The sequence below is a fragment of the Solanum lycopersicum genome, chromosome 3 (genome assembly GCF_036512215.1).
Source record: "Solanum lycopersicum chromosome 3, SLM_r2.1".
Lineage (NCBI taxonomy): Eukaryota > Viridiplantae > Streptophyta > Magnoliopsida > Solanales > Solanaceae > Solanum > Solanum lycopersicum.
Genome location: NC_090802.1, coordinates 61,175,779 through 61,203,547, shown reverse-complemented (window position 1 = coordinate 61,203,547; position 27,769 = coordinate 61,175,779). Strand labels below are relative to the sequence as shown.

General features: G+C 33.4%; 2 protein-coding genes across 2 annotated transcripts; one reads left to right on the top strand and one right to left on the bottom strand.

Annotated features, from left to right (window-relative positions):
• Positions 1-332: 332 nt before the first annotated feature.
• On the top strand, positions 333-3,315 carry LOC101268854 (probable calcium-binding protein CML15). Its single transcript, XM_004236050.5, has one exon. It carries the CDS (start codon positions 2,711-2,713, stop codon positions 3,224-3,226), a length of 516 nt encoding a protein of 171 aa, XP_004236098.1. The 5' UTR covers positions 333-2,710; the 3' UTR covers positions 3,227-3,315.
• A 383-nt stretch (positions 3,316-3,698) lies between these two features.
• On the bottom strand, positions 3,699-18,698 carry LOC101243875 (G patch domain-containing protein TGH). Its single transcript, XM_004236051.5, has 16 exons — positions 18,319-18,698; positions 17,405-17,495; positions 17,192-17,286; positions 16,250-16,350; positions 15,544-15,605; positions 15,388-15,462; positions 14,446-14,597; positions 13,336-13,411; positions 13,133-13,216; positions 12,855-12,932; positions 11,654-11,798; positions 10,346-10,835; positions 9,610-9,894; positions 9,403-9,531; positions 5,781-5,996; positions 3,699-4,973 (listed from the first exon to the last, which is right to left on the bottom strand). Exons 1-16 carry the CDS (start codon positions 18,451-18,453, stop codon positions 4,233-4,235), a joined length of 2,955 nt encoding a protein of 984 aa, XP_004236099.1. The 5' UTR covers positions 18,454-18,698; the 3' UTR covers positions 3,699-4,232.
• Between the last annotated feature and the right edge of the window lie 9,071 nt (positions 18,699-27,769).

Sequence of the window (27,769 nt, the reverse complement as noted above, 5' to 3'; positions counted from 1 at the left end):
AAAATTTGTTGTGTGGAGTCATTAGTCAAAAAATTGATTCTTGATAAACAAATTTTTATTTTGTTGGTGAACTCAAATTCGAAACAAGTCCATAGGTTGAAAATTGTTGGCTCATAACTTGAATTGCATTATGGAAAAGTAAAAGTCCACTTCAATTTGAATGTTGCAAATACAAATTCTTGTTAGTTCTGTTAGGAATTTAAATCCACAATTTTAAAAGCGAAAAATATTAGGTCAGTTCAAAACTCCATTAATGATAGCGAATAGTACTTTTTTTTTATATAGTCATCATATTTGCTTAGCTAATATTATATTTATATACTTAATTTTTGGATATTTCAACTTTATAAACTTCCTTTAACTTTGTGTTGCATCATAAACTTTTTTTCACCCATTTTATCAAAGTTGTTGTGGACATATTCTCCACATATATTATATCATATTAATGATAGAATTATAACACTAGTTATTTTTCTTATTTGACATATTTAATAAATACGAATTAATAATCTTTTGATTAAAGTTGTGACGGAAATAATCTGATACGATCATCATAACGAATAACCCTCTAATCAAAATTGTTGTGGACAGAATCTGACACGAACGTAACACATCCAAATTATTCGTCCCGTTTGTTAACTCAGGTTAGTATAAACAATTTTTTATAAAGACGATTGCCTGATCACTTATTTATTTGAAAAAAATGTCAATATTTTAGCATTTAAGAGTACTCATTAGCAACAATTTCAATATTTAGTAAAAATGTCATTTTAGTTTGTTATGTATATTTTTATTATTTATTTTTATTTAAAGAATATAATTATTTAATAACAAAAAGGAGAAAATTAAGGGAGGAATATTTCAAAAAAAGGCAAGCATCCTTAATTTTTTCATCAGTTACATTTTCAAATTAAATATAAATTTTGTTTTTTTTTCTCCAGAATTTTACCTTTTTAAAATTATATTCATTCCACAATATATTCTATTTATATTTATTATAGTTTTTTATTAGTTTGTATTCATTTCAATAGGTATGTCGAATTTATCTATCTAGTCATTTAAGAAATATATTTGTATTTTCATATATTTTTTCCTTATATAGTTATTTTTTTCTTCAAAAATCTTGTATGTATTCATTTCAATATGTATTTCTTTTGTATTTCTATTTATTCTAGTTTTTATTTAGAATTTTGTATAATAATATATAAAATACAAAAAATTAGTCTGATGAAAAAGTGAATAAAATATAAAATTGAAAAGAAATAATTGAATATTTGGTGTACTCATTCTTAAATAAAACATATAACTAGTTGACATACCTTTAGAATAAATACAAATTAGAAAAAAATATCAAATTCAGTTGACATACCTTTGTTAGTTTGTATTCATTCCAATATGTATGTCAAATAAAATATAGCTATTTAAGAAATACATTTGTATTCGTATATATTTTCACTATGTATTTATTTTTCTTTTCAAAATCTTGTTTCCTTTTCTAAGTCGTATTCATTCGAATACAAATAAACTAATAGAAAGTTGTTCTTCTTATAAATAAAATACATAACTAGTTGACATACATTTGGATGAATACAAATTAGGGACAAATACAAGATTCATAAACCATGCAACATGAAATTTTTAATAAATATAAATATTGATAGTATACATAGTGATTTGAATACAAATTAAAGAAAGCATATCAAATTCTAAAAAAGAACTATAAATACAAAACAAACTAATAGAAAATTGTTCGACAACTATCCGATCTTCGTCGTCTTTTTCAAGATCCTCACGAGTAGACAAAGATTCTACATTTGCGTTCTGAATTTGACGAAGGTTTTGCACACCAATGAGTCTTGCAAATGTTCTTACCCTCTTTCTTCCCTCGTTTTAGCAGCGGATCATACATTATACACTATTTGTTAAATAATAAATAAATTAAAGGATGAAAAGTCACCAGAAATTGGTTGATTAAGATGAATACCTCTAGTAAGCCTCTTGGATTCAGCCATTGAAGAGTAAATCATAACGGAAATTGAAAAATACAAACAATATTTTTTTAAGATTTAAACAAAAATAAAATTAGAAAAGAAATCTGAAAATAAGATAAAGATTAGAAATACCTTAATCAAAGGGATTCTTGTTGATTCAATTTTGGATTAAAAAAACAACCAAAATATATGGCAAAAAAATATTTGCAACTTGAATGTTGGAGGAAAATCAGAAAAGATAACCATGAGAGAAAAAAAAAATTAAATGGGAGAGAGAATTAACAATTTGAAAAGATAAATATGAGAGAGAATGATTTTTTTTTTCTAAAAAAAGGATATATAGAATTAATTGAAAAAGAGAGATAAAATAGGAAGAAAATTGGGACACATAAATTTTTTAAAATAATGACATTTTTGACATTATTGCTAATATTTATAAAGTATGAATATTCTTACTAAATATGTTATTTATTTTGACTAATTTACTAATTTTTCCTAAAGAAGAAAATTCAAAGAAATGACCTAGGAAGGCTCACTTGATTCTTGAAATGATACATTGAACTCCACCGACTCCCAATTTTTAAAATACAAAAATCATAACATGGAACCCATATATAAATCCAAATCTTCAACACTTCTCCCATCACCACCAATTTTTATCTCTTTTCCTCTATAGCATCTCACATTTTTTGTTTCTTGTAATAATTATTAACCCGAAAATGACGACGAAGAAAAGAGGAAAACAAATAATGTCAAGGCTTCACGTTGATCAACTTGACCAATTAAGGAATATATTTTCAAGATTTGACATGGACGATGATGGTAGCCTTACTCATTTAGAGCTAGCAGCACTATTACGTTCATTAGGGCTAAAACCCAATGGGGACCAAATTCATGTCCTGTTAGCCAAAATGGATTCTAATGGAAATGGGTCTGTTGAATTCGATGAACTTGTCAATGCAATTACGCCTGATTTGATTAATGAACAAGTTTTGGTGAGTCAGGGGCAGCTTTTAGAAGTTTTTCAATCGTTTGATCGCGATGGAAATGGGTACATTACGTTAGCGGAGCTGGCAGGATCAATGGCTAAAATGGGTCAGCCATTGTCGTATCGAGAACTAACTGAGATGATCAAAGAGGCTGATGTTGATGGAGATGGTGTTATTAGTTTTAATGAATTTGCAACTGTTATGGCCAGGTCTGCTGCAGACTTTCTTGGAGTTCCTATTTTGTAGTCTTAATGTCGATTTTGTTCAATATTCTTTTATCAATCAATCAGCTGTACAGATATTATAATTTTCTGCATATCAAAAATTTCACAAAACGTAGAGCATTCTAATTAATTCAATCCTAAACCCTAAACCTAAATCCTAAAAAATGAACTCCGATTAATTCAATCTTCATCTAAGACACAGAATTAGGTGACGAACTTCCGAATACTGGTTACCAATTAAAATAACCAAAGTCAGTTTCACAGTTGGCTAAAGCAGGTGATACAAAATTATTAGAAAATGATAACAGGTTGTCATGTTATAGAAAGACAGAATAAAAGCACAAGGGAATTCTGGGGGTCAATCATTATACTATCTTATTGCCTACTTTCGTGTAACGCATATCAAGTTTGAAAACAGATGGATTACTCCATAATCATCATTCCAAAGGCTCTTTCTTATCATTTAAAAAGATGTGAAAAATGCAGGCATCAGCTAAACAATCTAAACTTCAAATTGCATAAAGGAAAAGGAGTATTGAAAAAATGAAACAGATAAACAGCCTTAGATCGTGTATTATTTCTAATAGGGAACCACACCACAAACATACATAACGAATTCCCAAGACCTCAGAAAGACATTAGCTGGAATGCTTCGACATAAAATATATTTTAACGTAAAGCATGAAACAAAAATCAGACCGGCCATACCATTATCCAACTGCTACTACAATCAAAAGCTTGATCAGTGGAATAAGCTGGAAAACAGACCGAACCAATATCATATCCTGCAAGTCAAAAGGATGATCCTAGTGAGAACTTCAGAATCTGGCCTCTTGCTCCCATAGATTGACCAAAGAGAAAGAGCTCTACGCACAGCACTCAAAAGGGCACATAGTAGTAAACCCAAGGAGCATGAACTGTTCCACCAGTAACTAACCACTTATCTGAGAATTCATATATATTCAATCAGCAGTAGTTTCAAGTAACTCCTTAGATCCATTTCAAATAGGTCATATAGTAGAAATGTTTCAGTCCTTGTATTTACGCTTCTCTCTCTTGGCTTCTCTGCGGTCTTTTTCTGAACCATGACGGGAATGTCTACTAGGACTTCGTGAGTCTCTCCTTCTATGCTTATGGTGCTTTGAGTGCCTTTTACTACTACTACTCTTCTCCTGAGATGATTTTTTCTTCCTTGACCTTGAACGACGATCTTTGTAACCCTCAGATGAATCAGAAGAAGCATCTAGACTGCTGCCTCTGTGAGGCCGCTTTCGCTTTCTATCGGTTTCATCTTCTGATGAACTGCTGTTCTTATTTCGGTACTGATCTCCTTTTGCTTTTGCATCTATTCTACCTTCTGCTTCAAACTTATTCTTATCAATACCATTCCTGTAGCTTTCAGTTTCAGTTCCTCTGCCACCATTTTTCCGAGAGTTCATATCCACAGTTCCTTCTCTAGAAAATATACCTTGTTGAGAGATGTTCCGATTATTATTTCCTACTGCCAATATCGGATCTTGGTTAATGCTCTTTGCTCTCACATCTAAGGGAACACTGTCCTTTTTAGCTGGATTACTTGATTTGTTATCTGGGAGAGGCATATCGGTGGGAACCTCCAAACCTAGTTCTTTACCCAATGACTCCAAAAAGTCTCCAGCTATTAATCGATTTAAAGTTGTATTAACAGCTTCAACCTTCTTTTGTGAATCCTCTGTGACATCCTGATTGCTAGTTTCCGCTTCATCATCCGAATCATCAGAGAAAATAGCCTACATATGAATATTAACCAATACAAAGTTGTAAGCTTTTATGCAAATGAAACATAGCACATTAAAGAAATGAATTCATACTACTCATTCATCAATAGATTGTTATTAGAATATCTATCGAACACCATCCAACTGCCACAACAGGAAGCAAGTGAGCAAAAGTGAGGAAAAAATTCATCTCCTTAAAACAACACTTATACAGTTTGCATATTCAATTACTTTTTCAAATAGTTAACATCGATAAAAACTATCCCTCAATAGGTGGTGAGATGGCCTTTCAGGTGAGGCACTAAGAAACTAAACCAACTAACCCTAACACTTACTCAGGTAACGAGGTTATCCAAATTGATACATAAAAAATGGAAAATCAGAAAGTAACAAACCACTGCCACTGCACCCATCCATGAACTACAAATAGGGAAGGAGATAACCACCCCATCTATACATCAACCAAAAAGAATAAGAGAAGAAACCTTCCACACATCTATGCCTTTTGACCTCCGTAAAAGTACCAAGAGAAAAGAAACCTTCCATACATCTGTCCCTTTGACCTTCGTAAAAATACCAAGTAATTTAATGTACCAGTTTGTAACCTTGACATGACAAAGAACAATTAGAAGCAAAGCATAATAGAGATACTATTGCTTTCCTTGATACAAAAAGTGATCAATTAGAACAAAGATGGAGTAGCAAAATCTACATTATAAACATGATAGTCCAAATAAGAGAGAACTTAGCAAGAACACTCTCCTCTAATAAGGAATTGTATACTTTAACAACTGATTTGAACAATAAGAGACTAAATACCTTGTACAAATCAACAGGTCTTTCAATATTTTCAGGTTCTGCATCAACCTCAATTTCCTGGTCAGCTATTTCTTTTCCTTTTTCTATACGGCCTTCCTGGAGAGAGAATTGGCTCCTACCCCCAGAAACATCATCTTCAAGCTTTGGAGCTTTGACAGTCTCCGGCAAATATATAAGTGAGTCCAATTTGCTCCTCGCGCGTGGAGCTGGGGGTGGCTGCATAAATACAAGATGGAGCTCCGTCAACCTTGACGGATATGAAACAGAAGCAAAGAGAAATGACTGAACAAATGCATTAATGAACTTCAAAATTAGATAAATACGATTCACCTATTTATAGATGTCAAACACACCACATGTAACAAGGACAATCTCCAATTTAAGAACTTAACGCTTCTAATTTATACATGTGAGGAGTAGCCTCCTGTCTCTAATTTCTTTTTTGGTATACCAATCTGGCCCTTGTTTGTATAGATGATTGGGTGACTTTTGTAGAGAACCATATTGTGGTTTAGGTTTCTTAACATTTTGGTATACTACTTGCATATGGGACTTCAAATTATTTACCTTATCAAAAAAAGAGAACGTTAAACACTAATATTAACAATTAACAATGTAACAGGACCCTCAAACTCAAGGAAGGATCCCAAATTCGAATATGCTTATTCAGCTACAGCAACAATGTTAAAACACTTGAGAAAATAGTAAATTGGCCATACAGAAATCTTGTCAGACAAAGGCAGAAAGAGTCTCCAAAACAATGGCAGGACTACAGGCTAAAGAGAGGCATCATGCTGCCAGAACGGTCCAAGAGAAAACAGGCAGAGTCCTGTCTAAATTGTCATAGGAGAAAGGCATCGTCCTGCCAGATAATTCACTTAAAATAGGACTGACGCTGCGGCCAGTCACAATTCACTAAAAGAAACATGCATAACAAAACTAAACATAAAAAACTTTGACCGGTAGACAAAAGCTACTTGTGTTTCTACCAAAATCATAGATTTTTTATAACACATGAGACAATTACTAAGAGGACAATAACTAGCTTAAGAACTCAACAAATCTTACATCCTACACCAATGCTTAACACTCTAGTAGAAGAGCTAACCCAAGCTAAGTGACAAACAAGCGTCAAGAATATTCAAACTAACGTCTCGAGGTTCTAGAAAACCATGAAATTCCAAAATTTCCTGATCTGTTGCCTGTTAGGGTATACCCTCCCCCCCCCCCGGTCCTCTTCCCCTAAACAACTCTTTTTTATTTAATTTTCACTCATATTACCTAATTGTATTACTGTAGTTCGGGTTTTGATATTTCTCAGTGTTCTATTATTGTTTACAATCTATCCTAGCATGTTGTTTAGTGTAATTTTCAATCACGCACTATCTTGTTGTTGCTTGCTATAATTCTTCATTGTCTCCTTCTTTGTACCTGGATTTGCTGCACTTGAACTGAGGGCCTTTTCGCAACAGCCTCTCAACCTCCACGAGGTATTGGTAAGATCTGCAGACATTCTACCCACCCAGACCCCACGTGTGAGATTTCTGTCACTCATATTAGACCTCACGTGTGAGATTTCACTAGGTATGTTGTTGTTTCACTCATGTTACTGATTTTTTCTTACCATATTCTCTCCATTAAAACTGTTTTAAGATTTACAATGGTGATGACATCTCCTTCCCTATCCTAGTCCCCCGGTGCCACTTCCAACGTTGGCTCTAAAATTTTACTCATCCCTGTTAAAACCATACAGTCAAAAAGCATCTGCAGACTGCAAGGAGAGCTAAGAAAGTGTTAGTGGTGCAGTTGATCGTTGGAGAAATTTACATTCTTCAACAAGCAACACTTTGTCACTCATTCTTCCCCTCAGCCTTCGATTTCATACTAAAAGCCTGAAAACTCAAGAGAGAAAAAGGAGAACTTTGAAAACCCATTGAACACTATCATAATGACAGACTGGATAGCTTACTGATTCCAATAGAACCATTTTATTGGTCATCCCCAACTATGTTTGAATTGCACTCAACATTCTGCAACACACTGTAGCCCCCAACCACCCACAATCCAACCAAATCTCTCTCCGTCCCTCAAGCACATCATCTTAAGATCCAACCTTCAAGGTTGACACCACCCATCGATCTCCATCATTCCAAATCACCTGGTGCAAACTTGCCTGCCCTTATGTGTTCTCTTTCTCCCTTCTAATCAACTAAGAACCATATTCTCATGGTTTTTGAAGAAGGATCTTGTGCCATTCCTTTCAATCTGGCAAAGTAGATCGCCATAGACAAGAAAAGGTGATAAATTTGAAGCATAAATATGACACAAATATAGAAAAAATGTAACATCTCACGTCAGCTGCTGCTTATAACATGATTCAACAATCCTTTGGAGTGTGAATCATCAATAAGCAGAAAATGTGAGTGATATTGCTTGTATCTCTGAAGCATCTAGCAGCCTCGGTAGAAAATTTGATTCTAATAGCTAAGGCTTACCTCATCCCTATCCCCCCATCATCAATTGAATAATTCTTGGATTTACCCTGGATCAACAAATCTAGGTACATGCTATTTCGTTGAACTATGTGTTGACATCTGACAGTTTACTATACTTCCGCAAACAATAAGACTTCTTTCTACCTACCCGTCGGGCGGGTAGACCCAATAGAATAAGAGGTTGACCTAGAGCTCTTCTCTTCCCCAAAGAAAAAAAAAACAGATGATGCATTCAATAAAATGGCAATTTCTAACTTCTGTAAAGGCAACCTTTGGATCATTGTAGGGCTAAGTTATGGTATTTTTCAGCAGTACGGCCATCCAATTCCAGTTGGAGCAGGACAGTGACAGTCGGGATGTACGCTGTGGAGGTCAGGTGGTAAGAGGTAGCAGTGCCTGATGACAAAGGATTATAGTGTATTTCTATTTTGACGTCTAAGATGAAAATTTCAGTGTAGTTGTGTATTTTCCATCCCTTTCTCATCATTCTCTGTGAAAGAATGCCATCTCAAAGCCTAAAATCAGATCCTATAGAAGAAAGCAATTAAGAGGTACTGAAAGCAAATATAGAAATAAGGCATTTTGAAAGAAGAAGAATAAGTTTTAGGAAAAAAAGGTTACAAGGTAAATTTCCTGTGGAAAATATATGACTCCCTTGTTTCTTACAGGATCCATCGAAGGGAATGATTTCACTAGGAAGCAACTTTCTAGGGAGAGCGAGGAAACACCTTCATTTTCCTAGATTTATCAAATACAGAGGTATATCATAATATCAAGCCTAAATTCTTTCAGTCCATTAAATTCCAGTGACTAACCTAATACGGTTTGGATCACTTAGAGAAGAAATTAGAAAATTCCTACATTCTAGAATGTCTATTACAATGACATCTTAAAAAAAAAAAGAAAAAAAAGAGAGAAACCTGCTCAAAATTACATCTCTCTCAACTGCCCTTTTAATTAACAGAAGCCCAACTAAATTCTCATAAAAACAAGAAGTCAATGACTTCAACAGCTGAAACATCTCTCCACAAGATAGTAGTAGAAGGCTTGATTTTGATAGAAATATAGAAGTATGATTTGGCAGATCGACACATAACAATCATGAAATATACAGTACTTGTTGGTACCTTGCCCATATAAGGGTCAATAAGATCAAAGCGCTTGCACAGAATAGATGAAGGTCTCCACTGAAACTCCTCCCGTTTTGGGTACATACTTGTTGCCGCTAAGCCATCATCTTGACCAAATTTAGCTAGCTGCAAAACAGCAGTTAGAAAACAGGACGAAACTGCCAACTTATGAATGTTCACTCAGGAGTTAAATAATGTACATACCTCTGCTCCTCCAGAAGTGAATTGCAATCCTGCAGTAGCTAACGTACTTGAGAACAACTCACTAGGTGGAACACTTTCTTTTCCATGGTTTCCTTTATTTATTGTTTCAGCTACAGACTCAAATTCTAATCTTTCGCGAGCACGGGCAGCTTCAGACATATTACTTGCTCCACTACCATCTTTAGGGCGAAGACCACCATGATACTTCTCCTTCAGAAACTGCTCGAACCTTTCCTGCTTAGCAGGATCATCTTGAAAAGGTTTTGCAGATTCAAGAAGATCATTCTGGAGACAGAAGTTCAGAATCAACAAAGACCAAAAACAAATTCCAACATATGATGGCAAAAACCAATTGAAGTATACCTTTCTAACCTCAAAAGCATTTTTAAGACCTTAAACACTAATTAGCTAGTTACTCAGCACCAAATCTGAAAACAGCTCGACATATGAAAAGAAATTCAACTAGGAGAAAGAGTGGCCAAATTTGGTACTTATACATAAAATACCAATCTTCAACTTAAAATTGAGCCAAACAAGTGAAGCCCAGAAGGAAAAAAAGAACCCGCTCCCATTCATGAACACCGGAAACATCAAACAATAAGACACTACCAGGACTAACCCCTACAAAAGTAGACTTAACGAGGTGCCAACTTAGCACATGATTCATCCTAAAATTTATTCAGCCTAAAATGAATATCAAGCTAGACTTAAAGTTACTGAGTACTAAACTACTTACAATTGACACAGGTTTGGTGAATGTATCTGAAAGATTGGACGTTAAATTGATTGCATCAGCAGATATACCAGTGGAATTTGCAGCTCTCAAGCTTCTTTCAATAGGCTTCTCCCCTAATATCTGGCCACGGCTTTCTGCTGTCATCTTCTGAACTTTCTGAGACATTTTTGCATCCCAGTGTTGTTTTCCTTGATCATTACGTTTATGTCTCTCCTCCCAAAGTTTCCTTGCGTAATATTCATGACCTTTTCCTCCATTCAAGAAACCAAATAGAGGGTTAAACTGATTTTTTTCTCTGGAAAGATCCTCAAGTAATTTACCAGAACGAGCTACTAATGTAGCCAACCCTTCAATCAATATTCTAAGATTATTATCCTCCGGGGGAGGAAAAACAGGAGGAGGAAGAGCAGGAGCTTCGTCATCGGATTCAAGGGGAGCTGCAAACTTATGACGAGGGACAAAATTCTGTGGTATCACTGGAGCATCGAATCTGTTAACATAGTAGAAAAAATTGAGTTAGAGAAAAAATAAAATCAAAGTTAATGTTTTTGTCATATACAACTATACGCCTAAAAAGAACCAATTTCTAGAACACACGAAACAGACTTTATTCTACATGTCGTAGAAGCACGTACTAGTTACCTCATAATTCCTTGATCACATCTAGAAAAATGACAGTTTTAAAGTAGATGCAGCTAAGGAGAAGCATTCATCAAATCCTTCATGACCACAAGAAAAGCAGCTATGTGATGAACCTTATCGTAGAGCCAAAAGACATTTGTGGAAAAACCAAAAGGGTGTTAGGAACTTTATAAAGACTTATCTTATCAGTGGATTATAACTTCCCCTCTAGGCAATACTGTCTTTTGGTCCTGAAACAGCAAGGATTCCTACATTGCTGACATATAAACATCTGGCCTTTACCATGCTGACAGGTCTCTCATCTTAAAAATCTACCTTAGGTTTGATTAGCTCAATTACATCCAACGATAGGCGCACAAAACATCCCCCCTTTTTTAAAAAATAATGGTGGTGTTTGGCCAGTTTGAGTGTACCTCCACTATTCCACCAGCTACTAATGCAAATACTAAAAACTTTGTCCACTAACGCTTCGGTAAATGGGAAGAAATCACTTTCGCTGAGATTGAACCATGGTCTCCAAGGTTCCGTCACATCATTGATTAATAGGTCATACCCTTGGGTGCACATACAAAGCATTCTAGAGAAGTCTCATTTTCATGATATAGGCGGAGTACTAATTCAGAGCATGTGTTACTTTGAGTAAAAGAATTAGTGTCATGAGAATACCTTTCCAGCTGATAGTCGGATTTTGAAGCAGCACTAAAACCAGGTAGAACATCATGTGCCTTCCTGTCCAACATTTTCAGATTCTCCACCTTTGGTCTTGAAGGCTCTTCAACTTCTTCAACACAAGTCTCTTCAAAGTCATAACCTGGTGATAAATACTAGTCAAGATAAGAAACTTTCAAGCAGAACTGTTATTCCCCCTACTTCACACCAATAACAGCTGGAGGGGGGCAATGCAAGGTTACAAGAGCAACAAAAATTAGAAGAAAAAAAGAACTCTCATATTCTGCAATTGTCTAACCTCAAACTGAATCAACGGAGCATTTAATAGGACAACAGAGAACTTTATTCATGAAAAGTAAACTTGAGAGAAGGAACAAAAATACTGGTGATCCAGAATGGCCAAATGAAGTTTTTAATAAATAATAAGGAGACAACGCATCCCTACGTTAAGAAAATGTCGAGGCAAAGTACATAAAAAGGGAACTTTATAGTGTAGGTAAAGAACTAAGAAAGTCAACCATAGCATCCAACCCTAAAACAAATGTGAGTAGCTATATCGCACCAAAGCTAAGCAAGAACATGTTTTTGAGTTTAAGATTGACTACATGTCCATCTTGTATTCAAAGACACTAGTATTTCTATCTCTCATATGATGGCAAAATGAAGTTGTAACCTCTAATTTAAGGGGACTAATACTTTCTTGAAAAGTGCAAGTAGTGAAGATGTTCTCTGCAAACACAAACCAAACTTGAGCTCCAAAAAGGGGCACAAATTGCTCCTATGAAGAGAGTTCCATAGAATTTACTTGCATTTTGCACAAACAGAATCCCATATTGACAACATATAAATTTCAAATTCATTACGCCTCAATTATCCTATTCCATACTTTCTGCTCACCAACCCCACTACTGCCTCTACACTTCCCCGAGCCAGACAATGAGCATAAACTTGGTGGTGGTGATTGGTATATGCATAACACAGAACCAAAGTTTCTGTTGTGAACAAAATACAAAAGACACGGGAAAACTATGGTGTTGTCATGATAAGAGAAGAACTAAAGAAGGAACAACAGGAATATCTGTAATCCATACTGCTAACTGATTGGCTGGTACTTGTACATAAAAACAAAAGACACTGACTGGTATTGTGTATTTATAATAATTGGATTGGATTTACAGCCAAAAGGAAAATATATAACCTGATGCATACACATCTTCATCTTCAACATCAAGATCTTCAAGAGCCCCAACACCAAATCCAGGAGCAACTCTTCCTGCTGATAAAAGCAACCCAAATAGTTAAAGAGCCAACATCGGTAATGCAGTCTTTGAAAGAAGATGAGAATTAAGAGGTATTAAATGGAAAGCAAACTTAAAACTGAAACATGAGGGGTAAAGTTTGCAATGTTTGAAAGAAGGCAAGAGGTACTAAATGGAAAGCAAGCTAAAATATGAAAACGTGAGGGGTAAATCTTACATTTGAAACCAAAAAGGCTGTCCTTCAAGACTCTGTCTTGTTGCCCCGTTTCCCTACCATTAGATAGTCGTGATCTCTTCTTTTCTGAAGAAAAAAAAGAAGTGATGCACTTATTCACAGACAATGTGTTACGGATCAGTTAACACATAATTCGATAAGGACAAGGCAGTTAACATTTTCTCTATTACTGAGACATTAAGTACCTCTGAACTCAGGAGCATTTTTGTAAGGATCATAGCCTAAACCATGCAAATCTTGCTTTGGATTAAGCAAATAAACCTAAAGAGATAAGGAAATAAGCAGGAAAATATTAGGAACCAGTGCATTAACGCAAAGGGATTAAATGGAGATACAGATGGAAGTTTGTTCAAGTATACAAAATCACTATTTTTATTTCGAAAAGAAAAAGAAAGTGCAAGCAAATGAAAAACTTCTGATCCCGTGTATAACCATGTAACTGGAATACATGCATCAAACGCAAATGGAGAATCCCATTGTCTTTATCGATTCTGACAGGAATATACTGGGAGAGAAAGTTTCTCGGCATTGAATGGCATAACAGAGACTGTTCTTGGATTAACTGATCTTCGCAAGTTTGTCTGCATCGTTTAAATCTCTAATTTAGTATATCTTACAATGCTGTCTATAGAGTATACCTTTTTTATTCTCCTATAATCTTCATGCTCTGTGGGAACAAATTATTTTACTATGAAAAAGATGTCGGGCAGAAGAACTATGTCAGCCGATGTTATTAGATCAGAAAATACACCCAATTAGTTAGTATTTTGTCGACCAAAATCCCTCCGCATATTCATAGAAGATGTAAGAGTATTCATATAAATCGGGTCTCTCCGTTATTTAGGGGTAAACACTACCATTGACATTCCCTTCTCTCACCAGATAAAAGGTGAACTGAATGAATTTGAGCAATCATACTATCAAAGGTTCACTATAGTCAACCAGGCACTGTTCTAGTTGAAAAAGAAAGAAAAACAAAATATGTACAACATCCACTTCTCCTAAAGATAAAGGGCATTTTAAAGTAACCAACAGAGTGGTTTGGTAGCAACCCACTGCGTCACTCAAAAAGAGAAAGGATAGCTAAAAACCCAACAGTTCTCCACTTACACTGGCCATCCCAGTTTTATGGTCTCATAACAATAGACCAAATGAAGCAGTACCATGAAGATGAAATGCGAGTAATAAGAAGTGGAGCTGTTTACGTTCAAAAAATGAAGCAGAGAAATAAAAGACAAATATAAAGCCCAAGATGACAAAGAAAAGCCTTGAAGAAATAAAGCAACAGTTCACACCGGTGTGCTTTTAGAAAAATGGTTCCCATCATCAGTTGGTAAATCCGCGATAGGGTCAGCAGCATCTTCAGCTAACCCAGAGTCCAAAGGTTGTCCGTCCACATCAGCAAAAGAAAATGCAAGAAAAGCTTTTCTTGCCTCTCTCTTAGCATCTGCCAATTAGAAAGAGAAACATATCAATAAAACTTTCTTGCCTCTCTCTTAGCATCTGCCAATTAGAAAGAGAAACATATCAATAAGACTTTCTGGCCTCTCTCTTAGCATCTGCCAATTAGAAAGAGAAACATATCAATAAGACTGATAGCAACAAATTCATTCATAGTTATAAAACATGAAAACTAAATGTTTTAGTTTCAAAATTCTTGAAACTTTTTTCTTAACCGATTATAAGACACTAAGAAAAAATACGCCAAGAACAAAATCCTAAAATGATAGCTTCTAAAAGGCAGACTCAATTCTCTCTCAGGGTATTTGTAGATGCCAAATATGTCCAAGAGATGTGCATGGGAAATGTTTAGGCATCATCAAATTAGCTCTTAAAGAGCAAAGGAAATAATTCTGAGCTCAGACTTTCAGTCTATTTCTTGAACTAATGCAAAATGTGTCTAGTAAGGTCCATTTGTCAACTCCGAGATGTTTGCTTCTGGCACCTGTTGAGAACTGATTGGACTATATAAAATTTTCAATGTCCAACCATCTACCCAACATTTATGCCGGAGTTTAAAAAAATGCATTCTCTATGAACAAGGAAAAGCACTCTGCAAAACTAGTAGAAATTCAAGAATGATTTAACCAGACATAAAGCTTTTCTTCAGCTAGTTTAAAAACTGTGTCTAGTTAAGTCCATTTGACAAAATTTATTTTCTTGCCAGGTAACGCTTAGTACAATAAGTCAATAACAATATCCAGCAGACTAAGCATGACATTAGGGTACGTGCATACTATATAGTGAATCAGTATGTGAGCTGTTAATTGAGCGGCCACGCCTCCATCCCATTTTCTGCAGTAATGTGAGACCTGTCCAAAAAATAAGAATAACATAGTGAGAAATTATTCCCTTCACAAAAAGTGTACTTTTCAGTGTACATAGAATCAGACCAATGGAGTCTGTCACTGGAAGTACCACTTCGTCCGGAACTGGTCCAGGTATAGCAGAGGGCCTGCAATACAATCAAGATGTTCAAAGTATGAAAAGTGAAGATAAGAGAAACTAGAATAGTTGACTCATAGTTCAATAATGGAATATAAGCATCTAAGGTTCCTTCAATCCAGTTCTACTCGAGCGATTTGCAACAAACACTAATGAAAGAAAGTAGGAAGATTAGACATACAATTAACTCAATCATGTAGAACAAGGTAAGCGGTAGGTCTGGCATGGACAGTGTAAGCACAAAAATTAAGTACAGTTATAATCCTCGTACATCGAGAAAACTATTCTAAATGTCATCTATGTATACCAATCAGAATAATATTTGTACATAGAGAGGATTCTAAGGTTGTCTCAGACCATGCATTTACTATCTCACCCAATTAGTGCTCACTTTATAGTCACAAGATTGTTCAGGAAGTTACAAAAACATATATCATAGTTTGTAAAGAACATGCCTAGTAGAAAAATGAGCACAAAATCCTTTCAACAATAAAAGAAAAGATGCAGGGAACAAGGTTGCAGCTCAATTAGGTAATGATATTTAGATTATAGCAATCACATAATGCCATAAGACAGAATTGTAAAAATCAGCTAAGGTCTAAGCTACAAACTAACAATTTTATACATAAGAAGCAGCTAAGCACAATAGAACACCTCTGCTTTTGCTCCTTTTCAGCTTGTTTACGAGCAACTTCAGCAGCAGTAAATCCAAATGTATCATACTGCATCGATGTTCCTAGACGACCCTCCATTTCCTATGATATAAAAAACCAGAGTAAGCTTCTAGGGAACAGAAATGAATATGAACAAATGATCACTACCAGCTCAACTCGAATATATGTCATTCTAAACTTCACACATAATTTACAAAACGAACACTTTGATGAATTCACAGAACTAGAATCAGCTTGACAACAATGACTTGGAGAAAATAACAATTAAATAGCAGAAAACAAGGGAACTTGAGAAAAAAGTAAACTGACTTGCACGCTTCACAAGAGTCATTCAAGTACCCAGTGCTCTACACTACTACTCTACGAGGACATAACCTGCTCGGGTGGTTTACTAACTAAACCACCTTTGCATCGTCATCCTCAATCAAAATGTAGAAGCAATAATCATCAAACAGTCATTCAATAAATTGAAGCAATAGCAATCAGCAGATACGGTGAGTGTTTCTGAGATTAGTGGCTATCATGTCATGTTTTCTGCAAAAGCACAAGTTCAACAGCAATTTCTTTTTTAATATGTTCAAGCATGCTCCCAGCTCAAATAGAAGAGACTGTGAACTTGGAATTGTGGCTTTCGGAAAAGAAACAGCAGAGGAAAACACATTAGATGTAAATACTGGAGATCGTGCGTCTTTCCGAAAATATCTCTTAAAGTAAAAACTCCAACCTTACAGGAAGAAGTAATTGATAACAAAGGTGAGTAAGCATCCTGAGAAGAGCATCTCGGATTATTTCATATTCTCCAACCAAAAGTTGATGTTCCGTCAGAGGATTGATTGACTTCTTTGGGCGTAACTCATACAAAAAATAGCATAACAAATTCATATTCTTGTATCTATGAGGAAAGGAAAGGAAGAGAACATACAGCTTTCTCATCATCATCCAAGAAGTTAAAGAGAGACTGTTGTTTGACTTCAGCTCTGTTTTTCCTAGATGACGTAAATGTCTGTGGAGTCCATCCTACAAAATTGATGTAGATGGTTCATAAAGAATCTCACATAAATAGGTCGAAAATAAAATTATCAAGAAAAACGTCACTGAAATGAAGCAGCACAATAAAATGGAAGTTACACTCTACCCTCTTTCGAGCCAACTGTATTGTAGTATCCAGCGGAAAAACCACCAGTAAATGCCCCATGAAATCTCCTCCGTCCCTCTTCATCTGTGACCTGAGAATCAATTTCGTTAACAAGTAAAAAATAAATGAAAAATTCAGATAGAAGCAGATTAAAAAAATAGCTCCCAAGGATAAAATCTAAGATCAAGCACCCATTTCAATCTACAGGGAAATAGCATTAATAAAGTACTAATGTTTCCTCAAAAGGTTAAACAAATTATCAACTCTCTCATAGTATCAATGTAAATTACCTTAAACTCAACAAGGAAGACATGACATTTACAACCAAACAAAAGAAAAAGGAGCTTCGCAATGTCCATCCATTGCCATTAAAATTCTACTAATTTCACAAAAGAAACGAGCAGGAGAACTTCAAAAAACTTAATCTATCATATTCTATGTCTTCTCATCTATAACATAGACTTCTAACTTCTAAAGAATTCAAGAAACAGTACTTTCAAGCAACTTAATCAATCATATTTGATGTCCTCTTGTCTAACACATAGACTTCTAACTTATAAAGAACTCAAGAAACAGTATTTTATAACTTCTAAAGAATTCAAGAAACAGTATTTTCAAGCAACTTTATCCATCATATTCTAGGTCTTATGGTCTAAAAACATAGACTTCTAACTTCTTAAGAATTCAAGAAACGGTATTTTCTAACTCCTAAAAAATTCAAGAAACAGTATTTACAAGCAACTTAATCCATCATATTCTATGTCTTCTTGTTTAAAACATAAGAATTCAAGAAACACTATTTTCTAACTTCTAAATAATTCAAGAAACAGTATTGGAATCAATAATTGAAGAACATAAACCAACGGAAATTGTTCTATTTTCAAACCCGTGACATTGATTTTGAAATCGTTTACCTCTTGTTTCCATGCGGGAAGAGTTCGCAACTGTCCAGAGGCCTCAGCGATGGCCTTCTTCTTGCGGCTACTGACATCCTCCTCTCGTTCTATAGGTGTTCCGTAAAACACGAAATCTTCCTCGTCGCTATCCATTTTCCTATATATATGTTGATGCTAGCGCATTCCACGGGGAGAGATTATAAACCCTAGTTTCCTATATTTTGATAAATGAGATCGTCGGTTCGAAAAAATCGTCTCCCGGAGAGCCGATGTAAGCCAACGGGGTGATTTCTACCCTCTGTGGGGCTCCAACGGTTCCCTACTGTCGTATGTATACTTGCGTGGTATATCTTTAGTAATTACTGTACTTTAACTTACGGAGTAATTAATTTTGGAAGGAGAAATTAGTGGCTACTTAATCCACCATTTATACGTTTTGGTGTATTTTGATTGGTATAATTTAACTGTAGACCAACTTCACCTATAGCAAATAAAAAATTTATATTTGTATGCTATAGCAAAATTTACATAATTGCGCTCCATAGCAAACACAGAAACTGTATAATTTGCTATACACATACAGTTGAAGCAAATTGTATAAAACGAAGTGTATAAAATCAGAAAGAGAAAGACACTTGGGCAGAGAAATGTATAAAAACGAAGTATATAAAACGAATTGTATTATTATAAGTGTATAGAACGATTATATACAATTTGAATTTGTATAAAATGAGAAAGAGCAAAGGACAAAAGAGACTTGACAAGGAATATACAATTGATCAAATTGTATAAAACGAGAAAGAGAGAAATTAGATACAATTTAAAAAATTTATAAAACGAGAAAGAGAGAACAATTTAAAAATTTTATAAAACGAGAAAGAGAGAAAAACAAAAAAAACTGGGCAAGGGAGTATTTTTATTGTATAATTATAAGTGTTTAGGACGAAAATATATGTACTTGCAAGTGTATATGCAATTTTCTCACGCTTTATACAAACAGAAACGCAATTTATACATTTCGCTTCTGTTTGTATAAGTGAGAAAGGCGAGGGTGGCGAGCGAGATTTGGGAGAGTGGCGAGCGAGATCTGGAAGAGGGGAGAGAGGGGAATAGAAATATGTATATATTTATACAATTTTATCTGCTTTATACAATTAAAAACATTTTTTTATACACTTGTGATTGTATAAAAAGTGAGGAAGCGAGCGAGAGATTGGAGGAGAGTGGCCAGCGAGATATTTGAGAGAGGCGCCTGACAATTTTTTGCAAACGTTTGTTATGCAGCACAATTAAATCACTATCCCCCTTCCACTCCACCACACACACCTTTTCTTTATTTCTTCAATCTTCATTTCTCCTTTTCACATATTAATTAATTAATTATTTCATTAATGTTATTGTTCATAACTATGGTACATGTTATATGATCGAGATAAAGAAATATTTTATTTTTTGCAGTTTTAAGTTTTAAACTATTTTAAGTCCTCTTTGATTTTAGGATTTTAGCCCAAGTTAAACTACTTTAAGTTTTAAGTGTAAAGGCCTTTGTATAAAGGTTGCAATTTCAAGTTTTAATTTATTTAAATCCTCTTTGGTTTTAGCTTAATGTTTTTAAAAACATGGCATCTGCCTTAACCTAAAAATACGAAGGATTACATTTTTCAGTAATATATATATATTAGATTAGTGCAGCCCGTGCTATGCATGGGCCCAACAAATTGATTAAGGAAGATTTTTAATATAATTTACTTGAGAAAAATTCTATTATTACGAGATAGTTGAAATAAATTATTTGTATACCAAAATTCCAAGGAATGCATAGTTATATTTACAAATACACTACAAAAATGCTTCTTAGTTAGAGAGAAATGTCAATAGTCTTTTGTTAGTTGTATGAAAATTTAAGTAAAATAAGAAACAAAAATTTCTTACAACATTTTATTAGGAAAAAAAAAAAAAGGAAACAAACAATACAGATTGTTGAAAAATACAACTCTATCTTTCAAGTTGTTGATGAGTTCAAAGAATTGAGGGAAAAGAAAAGAATATTTGAGAGAAGTACATATCCCAGACATGACTTTTAATTGAAAGAGATTCGTCTAATGCTTAAATTTACACGAGTTTCAGCTCACCAGTGTTGTTCCTCAAAACCGAAGACATGTTGAACATGAGATCTACACGGTTAAAAATTAATAAAATCCTATTTCCTTGTCTTAAAAAAAAATTCTTTAATAAAGTCTCTTGTTTGTCACAATAAATGAAAAATCTATCTTGTATATTCAACTGATGTTGTCTACTTTTCAAAACCAGTGAATGGTACACACATCATTGTTCCCATTGCGAAAAATAAGAAATGAATATAATTATTTTAGTTATTGCATCAAAAACATCTAGAATAATTTGCATGTGTTCAGGCCCAGGGCCACTAACAAAATTTATTGTTTCTTACAGTCAATGCAGTGTTCACATACTCGAAAAAAAATAGATGATCAAACATTGAAGTCCCCATCTTAAGCTTTCTATATACCTATAATGAAGTTCGTTTCAGCGGATACAACACAATCATTGTTGAACAAGTGGTTTTGCCTACGTCTCAAGTGTTTGATGTAGTAATATAACTTGTTCAACAATGATTATGTTGTCCACAAATTTGTAATTTAGCATATAGCTAGGTTCAATGATTATTTTGTAAGGGAGAAATTACTTGTTCACTAATTAAATATAAAGATTTTGTCTTATGGGAAAAAAAATGTAGAAAGCAAATTAAGTAGTTCAATTATCTAATGCCGGAATTTTTTCAAGTAGCTAATAGATTTTTGGGATATGAAATGAAACAACAATAATTTGATAAAGATACAAATAGTTTTATAATATTATTATCAGTAAGCTTATAGCATTATTACTACAAAAATTATATAAAATATTTTGATTAACTAAGTCATGAGCACACAAATATCAACAAGAACTGAAGTTTGTGTCCCATTGAAGTGAGGAGCAGAGATACATTCCAATGCACAAGTAGAAGAGAAGCAGATTTCACCGACTTATTTTAAATCCTTGTAAGAAAAAATCATAAACTTACTTGACTATTAAGTACATGGTCACCTACATGTCTTTATTAGTTCTGATTCTCACAATCGCAGAACAAAATAACATGTATAAATTTCATATATTAATAATAACAATGAACACGTATAGCAAACATCATGTCAACCTTGTTATGAACACACAAGTACTCCGACATCACCCTCATACTTTCTTCCATGTAATAATAGTTTTAATGTTAGTGGTGGAGACAGAATTTCAAATTATAACAAGTAAAAATTCACGAATAGATCAAAGGAGGTTCAACATCTACTATATATACATAAAAAAATATTTTTATAATATAAATAATGTAATTTTCCACCGATGAACCACTTGAGGAAACATTGTCAAGTGAAGTATGTAAGCAGAGAGAATTATTATTTTGTAGAAGCAACATTCATATTCTAGCGTAGAGTTTTGTTGATTTCTTTACTTGTATATTACCTCTAAAGTAATCAAATTAAATTTTGGGATAATGCACAAGTACCCCTTAACCGATGCCCGAAATCTCATAAACTCACTTATACTATACTAAGGTCCTATTACCCCCTGAACTTATTTTATTAATAATTTTCTACCCTTTTTTGGTCTACGTGGCACTATCTTGTGAGCCAAACGTTGATTGACTTTTTTTTTCCAAGCTAGTACCACGTAGACCGAAAAGGGTTAGAAAATTATTTATAAAATAAGTTCGGAGGGGAGGGGGATAATAGAACTTTCGTATAGTATAAGTGTGTCTCTGAAATTTCGGGCATAGGTTAAGGGGGTATTTGTGCATTTTCCCTATTTTTATGAACACGATGCTTCTTCGATAAGAAATTCTAAGAAATGTACTACTCCCATAAAAAAAAAAGATAAATCAATATGTACACCATTATTCTTATAACAAAATATTTCAATTGGATGAATATAAAAGAGGCAAGAGACACTCAAGAAGCAAAAATCACTTGCACATATATATCAATACATGTATTTGATTGGACACATGCATTTGGGCTCACACCAACAATTTCACCTCTTGAATAACAAAATGGCAACAATCTGTCTACAATGCACATGAAAATACATTCAGCTCCTTCAGACTCTTCGAAAGATGGGAAGGCTAACAACATATTCAATGAAATTCAATCAGTGAGGTATGAGAAGGGTAGATTGTAAGCTAACCTTACCACGAATTCTTGAAATAAAAAATTGTGTCATATTTGTGGAAGTATAAGTCTTCACATCAAAGGGCATCTCTTGTGGCCTGCACGGTATATCTATTGGTGACTTCAAAATCATGTAAAACAAAATACACTAACAATATCTCGATCCTTTCTAATGACCCTTACGAGATAATCTGTCACTATTGAGTTGAATGCAATTAGTTTCTATACTCGCTAAAGATATCATTGAGATGATGTCGTGTTGGTTGAGGATCAAATTCAAATAGTTAAGTATGAAGCATATGAATCCATCCATTAACCCTCATTACCAACTCAACTAATTAAAATAATAAAATCAAATTCAGAGAAGTAAAATAATTAGCTTCAAGTTGTAAAGCATCAAAGAAAAACTATTCAGTTATTTTGAGCGTATTATCAAAAATCTTTGTTGCATCAGTTGCTCATTTGATGGATCTTTTCTAATATCATTTGAAAAATCTAAATTGGAGTATCTAAAATGTATCAAAAGTTCCAGGACAAATTAATACTCAAACTGAGTGTTATTTTATCAAAAGTTTCTTCCTCTCTTTGCTCTTCAAGTTTTTGATCCAACCTACAGAGCCATAATCATAAAATGTTTAAGACACTATTTATTAATTACGGAGTCTCCTATGAACATAAAAAATTTGATGATATTTTAAAAAAAGGTCAAGCAAAAAATATATTAGTAAGCTTTAGCTCTATGGGATTATTCATGACACCAAACCATGTAGAGATATCCAACAGAAACTATGAAGGCTTCTTCTCAAGCTAGGTGAAGCCATAAACATAGAAATGTAGTTGTAATTGAATTGAAAACACAAATACAACAATGAGAATCTTCAGAATTCAAACGATACAACTACGTAAACTAAATAAATCTACTCAAGAAGGCAGGAGCAAGAAGAAAATACCAGCTTATGAAGCTATCGACAGTAACAAATACCTTTTTTAGAAAGTTTTTTTATAATGCTAACTGGTACAATGAAACCACTGAGACAAAAATTTTTGTAGCATCTCTTCTATACCATTGAATTGACTTCCAGAGTTAAATAATCAATGAACAGAGTACAAAATAAAGTCCCTCCTTGTTTCTCTATTACCATTACAACGAAAAGAAGACATATTAGCCAAAACATACATAATAGTAATCCATTGAATAGCCAATCAAACATATTTGAGTTGTCTGATCCCTTTGGAACTTAAGTGAAATGCAATGTTTATTATTATTGAAATGCTAAAGAAGAGTAAAACAATCCACATACCTACCCGACTTTAGCTTTCGCCTTCAGAGTCTCAAGAGTAAAAAAGTCAGAAGAGGAATTCTAGAGAAATAAGGAGAGAAGAAGAAAAAATAAGAATAATCGAGAAAATGGTAGAAGAAAAGAACAGAGTAAAAAGACGAAAATAACCTTATTTTTATTTTAAATAACTAAACCTAAAATTTTGTACAACATTTGTTGCACAATGTACAATAACATTAAGTCATGGTCTTCTCTCTCTCTCTCTCTCTCTCTCTCTCTCTATATATATATATATATATATATATATATATATATATGTAGTCTTTCAACTTATTTGCCCTTTTTTAGTTCATTTCAAAATATTAAAGAATGTTTCTTTCTTTTTTGTCATTTCAACTTAACTTTCCACATGACATGTTTACGATCACAAGATTAGAAGTTATTTTCGTATATCTTTAAAATAGTTTAAGACCATGGACTTTAAGAATCTTCTTTACTTTTTAAAAATATAACAACGTGTAAAACTAATAATAAAACTAGAACCTAACGAGTTTTGTTTTGAGTTTGAGTTGGGATTTTTAGTTGTAAATTGATGTCCCGAGCTTAGGTTAAGGGTTTTAGGGTTAGACGTCAAGCAACGACACCCCAAGTACCAACCAAGGAATTCGAGTACCCTAAAGTCTAACCCCCAAGACCCCAAGAAGCCAAAAATGATGGGATCTATGCCCTGTAGGTCCATCCACGCCCCATGAATGAATTTTGTGGGTCAAGTCCCAAATAGCAACCCACATAGACAACCACGGGTTGTCAGCACAGCCTGTGAACCCATCCACTGGACGGGGTTTGGTGGATCATCACAGTGTTGTTGTCCAAGTCTCGGCCATGTGGAATCAAATCGATAAATTTCTTTTGAGTTTAGTTTTGCTAGGGAACTGTTATTATTGATTATTTAAGATATCTTTTGGTTTCTAAGGTAGTAAACTCCTTTTATCCTTCATTATTTTCAAAACCCTCAAAATAGAAATCTCTTCTCATAAGAAGTTCTTTGTCTAAGAATTCCCCATTGAGAAAAAAGAGTCGAGTTCCAAGCTCAACTTTTTCAATCAATTTTTTGTATCCCTAAACCGGATAATGGTTTTGATCCTTGACCAAGTTTGCCAAAGTGATTTCAAGTTTTCAAATTTCGAAACTTAGGATTTTCAATGGTCCAATTCGGAATCATTTTTAACGATTTATAAATAATAAATTATGTATGAATTGTTAATTTAATGATAAATTATGGTGAATTGTGAAGGATTTACGACATGTGTTTTTTCCAAATATCAAAGGTGAATATATAGAATTCTGGATTGATTGATCATGAATTATATTAAATTGTTTAAACTTACATTAATTTAGTGTATTGAATCATGTCACTACTCATGCCTAATGGTGAGTGATTTTTTTTTGGTGTCTTGTGAATAATGGCCTTATGAAGGTATTATGTATGATTACTATGAGAAACATATGTATGTGAATTCAATGAAAGTATCATGATCATGTTTAGAATGTAAAATTATGTTGTGATTGAAGACTTATTCTCAATGAACACTTACGAATGATGATGATAGGATGTGAATGGTTTTTTCTATGTATTGTACACTTTGAATTGATAGACTTGGGCATCTTTTTCTTGTATGAATGAAAGCAGAGATGATTTTAATAACTTGAATTGGTAGGTTTAGACATCCTTTTCTTATGTGAATGAAAGTAATGTTGAATGATGTACTTTGGATCGATAGCATAATGGAACCCTTCCATAAATGACAATAATGAACCTAGGGATAGGTAGCTTATGACACTCTTCCATAAATGATGTTAATGAACTCTAGGATCGTAGGCTTATGGCACCCTTCCATCAATGTCAATAAACTTTGGTATCGGTAGGCTTATGACACTCTTCCATCAATGTTAATAAACTTTGAAATCGGTAGGCTATCCGCCCATTCTATCTATGCTAATGAAATTTGGGATCGATAGGCTTATGACACCATTCTATCAATGTTAATGATGACCTTGAATCGGTAGACTTATGTCACCCTTTCATAAGGATTCAATGATTTATCCTAATAATGTACTTTGAATCGGTAGGTTTATGACACATTTTCATGTGTTGAATAATGTATGTTGAATCGTTAAGTCTATGACACCCTTTCATGTGTAATGATGTTAAAGTAATGAACTACTCTATAGGAACGAACACATACACACACGCAGACATGCACGTGCGCACACATACATCATGTGAAAAAAAAAATCACTTTCATGGCAAATCAAAATATAGCTATTTATTGAAAATAGTAAAAGATAAATAGGAGATCATATTAATGTTTATTATTTATTGTTCGTGAATTTTTTTCTTAAATTTAATATATTCGAAGAATAATATGACCAATTAAAACTACAATATTGAAAAAATATAGCTATTTATTGTAAATAGTAAAAGTATAGATATGAGATCATATTAATCTTTAATATTTATTGTTTATGGATTTTTTTCTTAAATTTGATGTATTTGAAGAATAATATGCCCAGTTAACACTACAATATTGAGTGTATACAAAAATTTTCCATTTTGATATACATTGGAATTTACTTGGCCACCTGATTAGCAGATTTCAAATTTCTTGCCAATTAAAGTCTCAAATCAAACCTTAAGCAAGAAGTACATACATTTTACTTAATATTTGTATGTTACTAACTTTTTATTATGAAAGTCGAGACCCCTCCGTGATATGGTCTTAGACTGATTAATCGCGATGGACCAATATTTCGAATTAAAAGAGATTTTGGACCCGGAAGGGATACATTTCATGACCACGAAGTTAAAGAAAACAAAAAGACAGATTTATGGTGAGCAAATAATTTCAATTTTTGTATATTTTTACTTGTTGAAATACAATTTCAAATCACTAGATGTATCAAAAGTTTATATATATATATATATATATATATATATAAATAAATAATATCAAGAGAAAAAATTAATCCCTATATCAATAAATTCGAATTTTATATTTGATTTTGTATCTATTACAAAATTTTTACAAATGCAAATCGTTAGATAAATCAATTATACATACCATTCTAACTTTAAGAATACAAATATAATTCAATGCAAATACAATTCAATCAGATTTTCGTGTTTCATAGAAACATAAAAATAAAAACAAAAAGATAAAAATACAAATCATTCTGATGTTAGTATAATTTTGAAACATAAAATCAGTTGATATAAATATGATCCAATTTTTTCTTCGCATTTGAAACAAAAAAAAAATACTAAAAGAAATCCAATTAGTACAAATATAATGGGTGATTCGTGGGATTTTTTCGCAATTTGTGATTTTTTTTTGCAAATCATGAAATTATTTTCAAAATTACCTTGTCTCCACCATTAATTAAATGGAGAATCCTACTGTGATATTCAGTGTTTTCAAAAATATTATTTTTTTTGGGAGGGGAGGGGGGAGGGGGGGGGGGGGGTTTCATGTCATATTAAAAACGCTTTGAGGCGTAAATTAAAGACGTAGGTTCTAAAATTTGAGGCGAAAGTCTAGAGCATAAAATGTAAGTTTTGGACATAAAACGTAAGTTTAACCGAATTATTTTTTAAATAATTTTTGCTTTAAATCATATATTTTTTTAATTATTTGTAATGATATTTCTCAAATAGTAATCATAATACTTTTTTCTTCATTATTGATTATTAATACTTATCTCTAATAAAAATTATAATATAATTTCTATATATTATAGGTTATTTATAAAAAATTATTTTTAAAATCATTGAAGGTGTACTTTTGCTTATATTATTAGTAATAAAACTATACAATTGAATATACATTAGATTAGGCCCCGTAGATCCATGAGATTTACGTTCCGTATCTCGAAACTTATGTCTCACCCAATACT

Bases quoted from the DNA above. Each gene is read 5' to 3' on its own strand.
- LOC101243875 (XM_004236051.5), bottom strand. From the start codon at position 18,453: ATGGATAGCGACGAGGAAGATTTCGTGTTTTACGGAACACCTATAGAA. The intron at 12,933-13,132 runs GTAAGATTTACC...TGCTTTTATCAG, and splicing joins CAGCCTTTTTGGTTTCAAAT to CAGGAAGAGTTGCTCCTGGA. The intron at 9,532-9,609 runs GTATGTACATTA...GCTGTTTTGCAG, and splicing joins TCACTTCTGGAGGAGCAGAG to CTAGCTAAATTTGGTCAAGA.
- LOC101268854 (XM_004236050.5), top strand. From the start codon at position 2,711: ATGACGACGAAGAAAAGAGGAAAACAAATAATGTCAAGGCTTCACGTT.